Below are 12,815 nucleotides of genomic sequence, written 5' to 3' on the forward strand. Positions count from 1 at the left end.
CTACAGGGCTACAATTTGTATCTTACAAATGCTGATGTGAATGTCCCTTGGGAAACACAGTAGCAAGGGAATGAATGTGGTAAACTGAAACATAGAGGGATTTATTTTCTCCAAGTTTTACTTCTTGGTTTGATAAGTACATTGTGGTGGATGGAAGCACAATATATAAAATGACTGGCTTGTATACTCAAATTTATGAGTATATACCATTGAACATATACCATACTTCAATTTTTAATTTGAGATCGAAATATATTACTTATTTTGGATGACATGATTGAGTTTATTTTAAACCCAAGAGCTGTTGACTGCATATTAAAATAGTAGTTCATGGCTATCTCAACTTTTGATAAATCTCCATTGGTGGATAAATCTGGTTAGAGAATTTAAATTGTCAGCAGAACTTACATTTCAATGAATAATTGAGAATTTTCTCCAAGAGCTAATAAATTTTACCTTTATTGTGACAGGGTTCTTGAGGTGCATATGTAAAGAACTACCATGAGAAGAACTAGGAGATTTTTCATGTCTTTGAGAACAGACACAGTAATATCTGCTTTAGATAGTTGTGCAGCACAATTATCAACATTTAGAATAAATTAATTCATAATCTCTGAATAGTGATGAAAGACTGCAAATAAAAATTATGCTGAGTGTGGTGGAAGTATTGAGTTGGAGCAAAGTAATTTTTATTTCTAGCACAGTTCATTCTGTAAGATATTTTTTTTTTTTATGTTATGCCAAGCAATTAAGCATACTAAAGTCATATTTTGGTAAAAACTGAATTGGATTAGATTTATAGTCAGAATAATGCTCAAAAATATAGGTACTTAAAATTTGAATAACTTAATTTTATTTCCCTTTTGAAAATGTAGCCCTGCAGCAGATCTTTTGAAGTGTAAACTTTGAGACATAGGAGTATTAAAATAATCATGGATATGGAGGAAATACCACAAAAATATCCAGCACAGATTAATCAAGAATAGAAATTCATTTGAACTTTCTGTGGTCTATTGAATATGAAAACATTTCATATTTCAAATAGAAAAAAAAGAAGCCTTGAGCAAAAGCAAAGCCTTTTGATCAGTCAGTGACATTTGTGGTGTAACACCTGAATATTCGGATTAAGGTTGAAGGTTTCTACTCAGCTTCAGCAAACTTTCTTGTATTTTATACTTTTTATTTATTAGTACTGGTTGAAAAATAGCTTATGTGAGCTACAGCCTGAGGAACAATGGGAATAAAGAATGAAAACTTCCAGATGACTACTTTGGCCAGACTTACTATTTTTATTCTGCAATTTCTTGGCATTTTGTTGTGAAATTCATGTTTTCAGACTTTCTGTTATAGTCTGTGTTCCTACACTGGATTGTAACTCTGAAGATAAGTATTTTGTGTAACTGCTGTATTGTAGACATTTTTTTCTTTTATTGAGAAGAAATTTCCTGTCGGAGTGTTTTCTGTATGTGTGAGAGTGGCTGTAACGATCAGATTCTTGGGAAACTTGTGGTTCGGGAGCTCTTGCAGAGCATCACATTGAGCTGTTGTACAAATGTCACTAAATCTCTCTAAAAGGTGTATTTTTTGTCAAAATAACTAAATTAAATAGATTGGATTAGTCAGGAGATCGACACTGATCAAAGGGGTTTTTTTGGACACGAGTTTTGAAAGTCTTAAGCGAAGAGAACAGTAAAAGCATGAGTCACTGAAAGAGTGTTTTGAAATAGCAACAGTGGAAAAACCCGTTTTCAAACCAACTGTATAAATTAACTATTATTGTGTAGGAACACTTTGTGAGGAAGTACATTGACATTGTTGCTGGGCAAATGTCAAAACTGCAAGTCACTGTGTCCCCACTGACTTTCTTCCTGGAGTCAAAATCCCAAATCAAGTCTAATATAATGTATATATTTATTCCCATTACCCCTGAATTAGGACTTGAGGATTTTCCCCTGTGAAAATCCTCCATGAATGTTAAAAGTGTCTAGCAGAAATTACATTGCTCCTCACTTCCTTCCATTGCCATCTGTGTGTGGGTGTCTTTTGGGGGCTAGTATGACAAGAATTGGAAGAAGTATTTCTGGAGGAAAATATTGTATTTCTTAGAGATATTAATGTGGAAATAAAAAAAAAATCGTAATTGCTTGAAGCATGGTCAGGAGTTTCACAAAGCTTTTTATTGAACTTAGAGGATTTTTGGTTCTACACTATTTTCAAGCTGCTGATGTAAAAAAATAAGAAAGCAAAAGAGTTTATTGTGGCAGAGATAAACTCAGCTTTTACTGTGCTGTGAAGATTGTATCAAAGTGCAATGTGCAAAGACTTACCGATATGTGTATGAGAGGAAGAACATACACTTTTCAATCTACCTGTTTTCCATATAAAAAGTTGTCAGCAGGACACAGTAAAACATCCAGTAGATACAAAAAGAAGGCTAGATGAACTATTTATGGCAAGTGACACATTGTTCTCTTAAGAATACATTGTCAGTTTCCCTGAAATAATTTTGGATGAATTTTTCACAGTGAGAATTCAAGACAATTAGACAAAAATGATGTTACTATTGCCCTTTTACATGTTATTTCAGGAATGGGAGGTCAAACTTGGCATAGGAGTCACATATTAATTTCCTTCTCAGCTCTTCTTGAGGGTGACTGCTCTTACAGTCATACCCTGCAGTGTTCTCCACCAGATACACTTGCCAGTGCTGTTCTACTTCCCATTAACCAGACTACACAGCAGTAGGGAGGGGAGTCCAGGTTCTCAACTTCCCACATGGGTGTCCTACAGGGCTGTAAATAATTTATTTTCTCTTCTCATCTCCCAAGCTGTTTAACGCAAAAGAGCTATAGTTCCAGCAAACAGAATTAAAAGGGGCCACAACAAGAATGTGTAAAAACTGAGGTGGAGACATTTAAGTTCAAAGACCTGAAACTGCTTGTGCCTGAGCAGAAATTTGGACTAAGCTGCCTCTTGATTTAGAGGATGTAATTAGCAGACAGTAGAGACTGTTCTCTTCCATTTAGAGTTTCTCATTATTTTTAAAAAGAAATTACATCATCATTGAGAAAGATAGAAAAAAAAATGTCCTTTAAGCTAGTGACTAGGTACTCACCTACAAGGTGGGGCACTGATGTTGCAGAACAGCCTCATTGCCTGCTGATTTACACAGTACACACTGGTGGCTGGGAAGAGCATGGATGGCATTATGCTTGGTGTTTGGAGGGTTCCTGCCCTCCACTTGGCATTGGATTCAGAACTATTTTGGAGCATGTAATTTAGCTTGAGTTCCCAAAGGTAGTGGTAGATGGAGAACATGATGAGTAGCTGAATTCTTGGCTGTTTCACTCTTATTAGTACCCAACTGTGTTTGCAGTTTTTTGAAAGGTAAAGAGAGGAATTAATTGAGAGAAAAAGGAAGGGGCATCATGATGAGCAAAGTTGGAAATCACTTAGCTTCTTATCTTCTTTTAGCATTATTTAAGATTTCTGATGAACAGGAAATCAATTAGGTCTCCCTGATAAGTGTCCTGGACTCCTTACTTATCTCTGTTTTTAAAAGTTCTACTTGAAGAAATCATACAGTACTTAAAAATAAAGTATGCTTTTATTCTCTTCTGGTTCTGGCTGGCTTGTTTTTGTTTTATTTTTCTTTTTTATTTGGAGGTGAGGATTTCTCATAAATGAAATTACTTCAAGGAATTCTTTTGGTGTTCAAAATTCTGCTTATATTTTATGGGCTTTTTCCCCCACAAATATTTTTTACATAGAGAAAGTTTTTAAGATTTTACACGTCATGTGCACACTGATACTCTTATTTTTCATTAAGATCATGAGGCTTTACACCATTTTGAAGAAAAACATAAAATTTCCTTTGCAGTAGACAGGCTGTACAGGGCTTTCATGCAACTTAGTTTTTCTAAACAGCATTGCTCTTGTCTTGCAAATGTTTAGCATTTCTTCAGCTATGCTAAAGAAATGTTCTTCAGCAAGATGCTGAACTCTAGTGCTTGGGATAAGAGCCTTGGGATTACAGGGTTTCATCAGTGGTTACTGGCATATTGCCAATTATGCACAGCTAGTGTCACTTGTAAAATGGTCATTTGTGTCTGTGGAAGAGATCTAAGTAGAAGATGTCTTTTGGGAAACTTTAGAGATAAATGTTGCTGGAATGAAGCAGCCATCCCTGTTGCTGGAGGACACGGGGACCTGTGTGGAGTGCCACTTTTACAATAATGAAAGGCACAGATACACAGCTGTATTTCATTATCCTTTTAGTGTTTATAAACCAGATTTCTGCTCTGAAGCTTGGTTATGAGACAGAGTGTGACTCCAGGGTTTACATTACTGAAATTTGTTGGTCAGCACCATTGATTTATTTCATATTGGTAAGGAAATGGAAGAGATTTTTGCATTCTTTATTAGCTCTTTCACAATATGAATGTAGATGAATTTTCCTGTCTAAAGCAGAAAGTCATCAAGCAACATGTATCATCAACCTTCACAAGGTTAGGCTAGCCAGAATTATGGATCTTTTCTACCCTTCTAGGCTTGAGTGTTTCTGAGCACTGCTTGCAGCCAAGAATGAAAGAATCCAACTCAAAAGCAGTAGGATGATTCATTTGAGGGTTTTATTTCTGCAAATTCCTTTATCTACCTTCACTTTGGAAAAAAGTATATTTCCGTTGTTTTAAAACTAAAAAACTGCAATTACTTTTGTGCTTGAGTAGTTTCATCAAAATATGTCATATTCTCTCTACAGTTAGTATTATTTAGAAGACATTTTTAAATCTGCACTTGGGTACAGTCTTCCTTAACATAAACAAGTGTGTGGTCCACCCTCAATTATAATAGGTCAAAAGAGTAAGTTTCTGCATTTGTTTTCATCAGTAATTCTAAACAAACAAGTGGCAGGAATATGTGTGAAAGATGAGATGTAAATAATTTCCTAATCAAATTGCACTCTGATCAATGATGTTTTTTTTCTTTTTAAAAATCAACCCACTTAAATAGTAAAGGTCATACAGTTAAATATGTAAGTGCAATCAGCAGGGTATTCAAATGATCACTGTCAGCTCTGCTGCCACTCATGATAAAAAGTTCTACCAAGTTAAATCTATAAATCTATTTTACATTAATCCAAAAACAAGGATTAATCCAAAACCATTACATTAATCCAAAAACAAGGAAAACAAGGAAGAAAACAATTACTAAAAATATAGGGTGGTAAGAATTTATGGGGTATATGATCCTTCAGGCACTTCTGCAAACCCAGTCTCAGAGAGGAGTCCCCACATTCTTCTTTTACCTTTCTGTGGACACTGCAATCAAGTTGTGCAAAGCCTCTCTTTGCTCAGCTGTAACATACAAGGGAAAAATTAATCTGAATAATCCAGTATAGGTACTGGATAATAATGTATTTTTCCATACTTTAGGTCAAATATTATATAGGCATTGTTTTTCTTTCCTCTGCCCTTCTGCCTGTAACTATATAGCATTTGATTTCTTTCAGATATATGCGTGAAGAATTTATACACAAACTGTGCTTCTCAGATAAAGAAAAGAAATGTTAAAATATCCATGCTGGTATAACTGTGGCAATATATGCTATGGTTTGGGATTGTGAAAACTTCAGGGAGAATACAGATGATTTTTGCCCCATTCACCAGTGAAAGGCCTTTCTTGTGGAGTCCTCCTCTCCATTAGACAGCAATTTTTGTCAAAAAACAGCTAGTGCTGAATGCCTGAGAGACCACTGGTTTTTACAATCTCCCTGCTCATCTAATCCACTTTCTGTGTTTCCAATGTCTGTATCAGTGGTGAGAAATGAAATTGCACATTATATTTCTTTCAGTTGTGATCAAGGATTTTGAAGTTTATATCAGTGACTAAACTTATTTCCTGATGTATCACCACGAAGTGATGGTGTGGAAGACGGAAGTCAAAATGACCCAATACCCTCCTCTCTCAATATAAAAAATAAAGATAAATAATGGAAATACAACACTGTTTCCTTACTAATTTAGTAATAGTCTTGTCTTAAATTTAGAGACATTTTCTATAGTCATGCTTATTGAGTTTTCTGTACTGTGAGCTGCTCTGCAAAAAATTCTCCAGGTTCTCAAGGCGAGGTGGTGATGAAGCACTGAAGCTGAGCCAGCCAACCATGAGGCTCCCCTGAGGGAGCACCTGAATGATCTGCTCCTGCCTCTCAGCACCAGCTGCCCAGATTTCACAGTACTAGGCTAACATAACTATCATGGTTGTGTTGCTCTTGAGAGCTCAGATGGCAAAAGCCTTGATTGTCAACAGCAAAACCCTCTCTCTCAGTGTCAGCAATGCAGGGGAGCTTCATGCATTGCTTTCCCTCTTCATTATCTGCAGATACTGTGAGGTCTAAAAGTAAAAAGAAGAACAGGTTTCAGTTACTAAACCAAGATATCAACAGCGAAAGACTATTTTCTTTGCAAGGTTGAACCTGTGTCTTTATGAAGTAAGAAATCATTGAATTAAGTTTCTCAGTGGTCTCTTGGTTTGTGATTCTGATTGATAAAATGTACTTTCTTGCAGCTGTCTCTTCTTCCACTAGATATGTTTTTGAATTTTGAAAAAGATAAAGCATTTTGAATTTTGCTTTTTCTTTGCAGTACTGCTATAATATATATATTTTTTTTGTCAGATCAAGGCTTACACGGCTCATTGCATCTATGCATAACAAAAATTTGATTTATAATTCCTGTGGAATTTTCTATAGGTCAGAACCAACACTTTTTGAAAATGTACTCTGTAAGGACTTGTTTAGAATAGGTGATTTTCTCTGAAAAGTAACCTTAGCATTGCCCCAGCCTTTACAACTTTGACTTGGAAATTACTATTGCAGAGTTCAGGGAGCATGCTTTCCTCAAAAATATTTTTTAAGGTGCTGTGACAGCCTCAGCAGCTGCTATTTTTGGACCTTTTCATTTAAAATTAATCACTTATAGAATTTTCAGCAAGAACATTTCACAAAGGACATAACTGAGTCTTTTTCATTTGTAGATGAACATAGATGTGTTCTGGCCTACTTTTTTAAAGAAGATTTAAGTCTGTCTTTTTTTGGACTTGAGTAAGGTCATGTGAATTTTATTGCCTTTATTAGGAAAGGTGCTGGCGTTTAAGGAATCTCACACTTGGCTTTCAGATTCTATGTCTAAAAACCCCCCTTTTTTCAACTGTTTTCTGCTTATGCTAGCTCTAAAATATTATTAAAAATTATTGTTTTGCCTTGTCCAATTTTATTTGCTTTATAAATTGGAATGACAACTGAAGGTTTTTCTAGGATTTGAAAATTCAGTTGGCAGTTTGTCTGAAGTCTTCTGCACCTTGCAGATCTAATAGCCAACTTGCCTTTTTTTGCCGCTTGTGGAAGTGAGGCAGGAAGACCTGGAGAACCTGAGATATCACACAATAAACAGTATACAGAAACTGAGTATCTGACACAGCAAACATTTTCTATTTTGGATTGCTGAAATTTTCTTTTTCAGGTGAGTCCAGTACCAAGGTAGTGGCTTCCATGAAATTTATGTCATCTGACTAGCTTGTCTTTTTGCTAGGTTTCTGGTGATAAGACAGAATCAGGCTTGAAGGTTGAAGATTTTTCATTCCATAACTATTAGTTCTTGTTTACAAATAATGAAGTTTATAGTCTTGAATCATAATTCCTATAGATGTGAAGCGTCATGTATGAAAACTGTCATGAATTTACTGGTCAGATTTTTTTCAAAGCTACATTCACAGGAAGTATTATTTTCCTGTTTTCACCTGTTTTGCTGCCTTGTTGTTTTTTTTTTTTTTTTTTCCCTCAGATAAGAAATTAGAGTAAGGGTTTTGCTTTTAGAAACACATTTGCCTAAGTAATAAACCTTAGAAAAGGGCACAAGAATAATTAAGGGAAATTATATTGTTGATTAGGCGTTGAAACTAGTAGCTGCAAAAACACCCAGCAAACTCTACAAGTTAATGCCTTCATTATTTTAGGACTAGAGTTGGCCCCAAGATCTCCCAAAGAAGTATGAATGATGATGCATTTCTCACTTGCCCTATGACAAATTGCAAGTTTGTTTTACTTGAATAGCCTTTGCTCTAGAAGGAGAGTGTTGATGTTGATATTTATACTCCTGTCATGAAAGTCATATCTCTGAAATCATCAGTGTGTTAGAATGCAACAGCTGGCTTAAACTCTGTCCAGGCTTTCATGTGCCAGGGAAATGGCTTCAGGGTAAAGTGTGAATAGAGCATCAATGAACTTTCATAGTCAGATGGTGCCATTTTCAAGAAAGTTGATTTCTCACTATTATTAATAATAAGCCAAAAGACACTGGAACATATGAAGGTGAAGTTTCTGATGTGCAGACCATACTCAAATGTGAGTTTTCAAAAGAGGCAAAGAGGAAAAAGCATTTGAAGACGAGATGAAAAGAATAGAAAACTTCTTCCCATATGGTACCTGAAAGATTTGGAGGAAGACAAAGTTAAAAATCAGTTTTCAAAATGTCATTTTGTTTTTCTAATTTTTGTCTATGATCTTTGAAGATTTAGGAAAATATTTAGGGCTGACTAACTTCTCTAGTCAGCTGACAGAAAAATATAGCTATGCTTGGAGCTGCATCATTGAGGTTTATGAAGTTTCGTCTTCTATTAAACTAAAATTCTTCCTTCAGTGTAAACCTTGTAAATTTCACATATACATAAAAAAATGGATTAAAATTGTATTTAAAAATAAAATATTTTTGGGGTAGGAATAGCTGTCTGAAACTTTTTGTATACTTCCAACAGCATGCAAAGGTAAATTCCCTCATTTAAGGAATACAGCCATGTAAATACTATGAGAAAGTCTGCCACTGCAGTTTAAAATCTCTCAAGATTTGGACATTTAACATAGCAATGAAAAATGCTTGCTCTGGACATGGTTGTTAAGTCTCTAAAGATTTTTACTGCTATGTAATCAATTTTGTAATGCATACGCACATGGAAAGCTATGATATAATCAATAAGGTTTTGTAAAACACACGATAAAGCTATTCACTAAGTGTAATAAAATAAAAGCTAGAAGGAGAAGCAAATTTCCTTTCTTTTCTGAAATGCCTTTTAAAAATACTGTTTTCATTGCCTTAAGAAAAGCAAAGAAAATTAGGCAGTATGTGAAATACAGGAAGAAACTGAATCTAAGGAGTGACAGGGGAAATATACTCCACATTCTAATGTTATATATTATAGTACATTCAAGAGATTTTATTGTTTTGGTTTGGTTTATATTTGCATAAACTGTATAGATTTTTATTGCTGTTTTAAATTTAAGGTTTATAAAAGAGTTTTGCTGTTGTGCTTGGTGGGAAATGGATGAGCAACTTAAATATTGGGTCTATAGGGAAATAAGGGACATCTGCCTCTATTACATTCCTTGTCTGAACTGAGTTTTTTTTTTTCATGAAACATGAAGAACATGCATGTAACATCCCTCAGTGTTTCACTCATTTTTCACTCCAAGCCAGTTTGGATATTTCAAGTTGCTCAAATTATGAATGTTGGGTATTTTTTGTCTGCAGCAATGCTTCCTAATTTATTTTGCAAATCATGTTCACAGTGGGTGAAGTTCAACTGTAGCTTTCTATCTGAAATACAAGGCCGACTTTAGCTTGTGGCACAAAGTGCAAAGTGCAGTTGATGGAAGTGCGTGCCCAAGAGGAGCAGATGGGTTAGGAATTAGGAGGTGAGGTTGGAAGGATACTCAGTGTGAAAGGCAGGAAGAAATCTGGTTTCAAAGGTGTTAGGAAGTAAGCAGTAGCATGGGACCTTAAAATAAGGCAGGAAATTAAATAGAAAGAAAAAGATATGCAATAAATGAAGGGATAGAGAGCAAGTGAGACTGGAATGGTAAGGAAAGCACTTCAGCACCGAGGGAAAAATGAATTTTTGTCAATAGCTTAGCCATGAGGTGGAATTTGATACACTGGTAGTCCATATGTAGGTAATTTCACCTTTACTGGTAAACTAATTTTTAAGGAGGGTGGGGGGGAGCCTTCACAGGGAGTAGGGAAACTTAGAATAATAAAGTGTTTTTCTATGTACATTTTGTGGTGGTGTAATTTTTAAAATGCAGACTACTATTGCACACTTAATGCACTTCTCTTACTTTTTATAAGTCTCAGCCTAAAGAAAGAAGTTCTCTGCTTCACTCCTAAAACGAAGCTAAAAAAGAAACGAAACTGAAATAGAATGGCCAGTGGTTTTTTTTTTTTGAGACAGACTGAGCAAAAAATGTAGATATCTTTCATGGGAGAACAATATGAATTGCCTCAGGGATCTGAAGAATAGTGAGAGAAAAATTACTAATATATAAATGCCTTTTCTTTTGCTCCTAGGTTCAGATATTGTTCAATGGTTAACGAAGAACTTATCGATAGAAGACCCAGGTAATTTCTCTTGTTTCTTATCTTCAAATTCTAGTTTGTTTTTTCAAAATTATTGGACCTGTTTGTTTTCTGCTGCGGTGGGAATACCAAGACACAACATTGGACCAGTACAATTTCAATAGCTCAACAGACATAAAATCTTAGAAACTTTTACTAACATGCTGAGGATTTTCATTATCCATTTCATTGCAGCAGGTATCAGGAAACAATATTAGAATGATAATGATAGTTCTTTGGTAGAATATGTGTTTGAGTGCATGAGGAATTTACTCAGTGTTTTTCTAAATAGTTTGTTAAGTACAAGCTCTTTTCTTACAGAATTTTTTAATACACAAAAAATAAATAGAACTATTAAAATACATTCTTGCACTGTTACCAAGAGTTAATCTTAAATTTGTAAATTTCTATAGCATCTTGAATGGAAAATGAAATGCAAATAAAATCAGTGAAATGAGGAAACTAGGAAGAACATTGCTTGATCAGCTGGATTGGGACATGAAAGTAAGGGTTTGGTTCCAAACTCTGCCTTGGTATCTTGTATGCCCAGCAGGAAGCACACTTTGGTTATTGTATTTAGCTATTATTGATTTCCTGGATTTACAGCAATCTAGTTACCTGATCAGAAATTTTCCATAGAGGAATGATTTCTAGTAGAAAATGCTGAATGGTAGAAATAAAATATTCTATGGAGGTTCCCATTTTCTTTTGGTTAGAGAAAAAATAATCTTCCTTCTTTAATAATGATCAGAAATTATCAAAACTGGTTTTTTCCTTGCTTTCTTTCAGTTTGTTATGGATTTTTTTTTTTTTTTACATTTTTGGGAGTAATTTTTGTCTTTATTTTTAAAATGTGTTTTTCTGTCAAATTAGAACTCAAAGAATGATCATTGCAAGAAGCAAAATCACTGTACTTAAAATTGCAACTCGAGCAACGAAGAACTATCAATGCATAATTTGATATTTGGAAGTAGCCAGTTCACTACATACTGACATGTTATGTGAGAGATGACTACATTTTTAGCTAACTTTGAACAGCATCATATGCTTGCTTCCTGGAGATAATGTGGAGGCTTCAAGTGACCTAAGTGTGATATTGCGTTTCTCAGTTTTCATCTACAAAACACTCACCTATCTGTATTTACGAGAGTTTGAAATATTTTTAGGCTGTTTTTATTTGATATGGAAGCTTAACCTTTATTTGTCAAACCAGAACTGCAATACTGCAATAGGTTGTCGTTCAGATTACCTGCTTGTTGCAAAATTTGGAATAGAAAAAGCTTCTGCTAAACAGAAAACATTTCTCCTTGGTTCCTTATGTTCGTATCCAATTAAAATTATACAAACACACAAACTACTAACATATGTAACCAAAACACCGCAGTAATTTAACTGAAGCTAGGTTTTATCCTCTCAGATTACATGGATGGAAAAAAAAACTATCCACAATGACAAAAATGTCTTATGTATTTTGGTCCTAGTCCAAAGTCAGCTATCTGGAGCTGGTTAAATTCTGATCTTCAGAAAACAAATAGCCCTAAATGCTCCCTTTGGGTAATGCTCAGAATTACCAGATGACAGTGAACTTGACAGATGGTGAGCAAGAGCTTTTCACATGACAGAACTTCTGAAAATGTTCAGTTTTTTCAAAATCCGTAAGTGTCTTGCTTTTCATTTCAGCTCTGGACAAGTCAGTCTAGAACCTCGTGTGGAAAAGCCCTTAATTTCTGCAATCTGTTGTCACTGTAATTTGGATTTCCAGTGTCTTCTGATCGGTTTTTACCTGTGTGTCAGGGTTTTACTCAGTTGTCTTTTAAAACTACCTTGTAGGGTCCTGTTACAAATAACTTGTGAAGCTATGCAGTTTTGTGATGCAGAAATAAATAATGCCTTAGTTGGCACTGAAAATTGTCATCTCTGTCTAAATCTGATATCAGCCACATACCTGGAAGAACAGCATGAAGTAGATTGGAGTGGATATTTTAAGAGCATATTCTACTCTGTCCAGAGAAATGTTTGCACATCTCATCTACCAGTGCTGTGCAGCTACTCATGCAAGCAAGGCAGGTAAATTGTGATTGAAGGGGTAAATAGAGAGATTCACAGAAGGGTCCTCAGGTTAGAAGGAACCTCAGAAGATCAGGTGGTCCAGACTTGCATGGAGAGACAAGCCTGGATGAGATTGCTGAGCACTCTGTCCTTTCTCATCCTGAACACTGCCACTGACGAGACCTCTGCCACATCCATCGATTGTTCTCACTGTAAAAGATTTGAATAGATGAAACCTCTCTCCATGCAACTTGTGTGCATTGCCCCTTATCCTCTCAGTGTGGCTCCCTGTGAAGAGAATTTCTGTCCTCTAAGCAC

General features: G+C 35.3%; 1 protein-coding gene across 17 annotated transcripts in view; it reads left to right on the forward strand.

The window, feature by feature from the left end:
* The window catches only part of RGS7 (regulator of G protein signaling 7), a 275,736-nt gene that overhangs the window by 146,102 nt on the left and 116,819 nt on the right, over positions 1-12,815 (forward strand). For all 17 annotated transcript variants that reach the window (XM_038133021.1, XM_038133017.1, XM_038133020.1 and 14 more), the window contains one exon: positions 10,401-10,451. In XM_038133021.1, the coding sequence (XP_037988949.1) occupies positions 10,401-10,451 (51 nt within the window). The remainder of the gene's footprint in view (positions 1-10,400; positions 10,452-12,815) is intronic.

Source organism: Motacilla alba, chromosome 3 (genome assembly GCF_015832195.1).
Source record: "Motacilla alba alba isolate MOTALB_02 chromosome 3, Motacilla_alba_V1.0_pri, whole genome shotgun sequence".
NCBI lineage: Eukaryota > Metazoa > Chordata > Aves > Passeriformes > Motacillidae > Motacilla > Motacilla alba.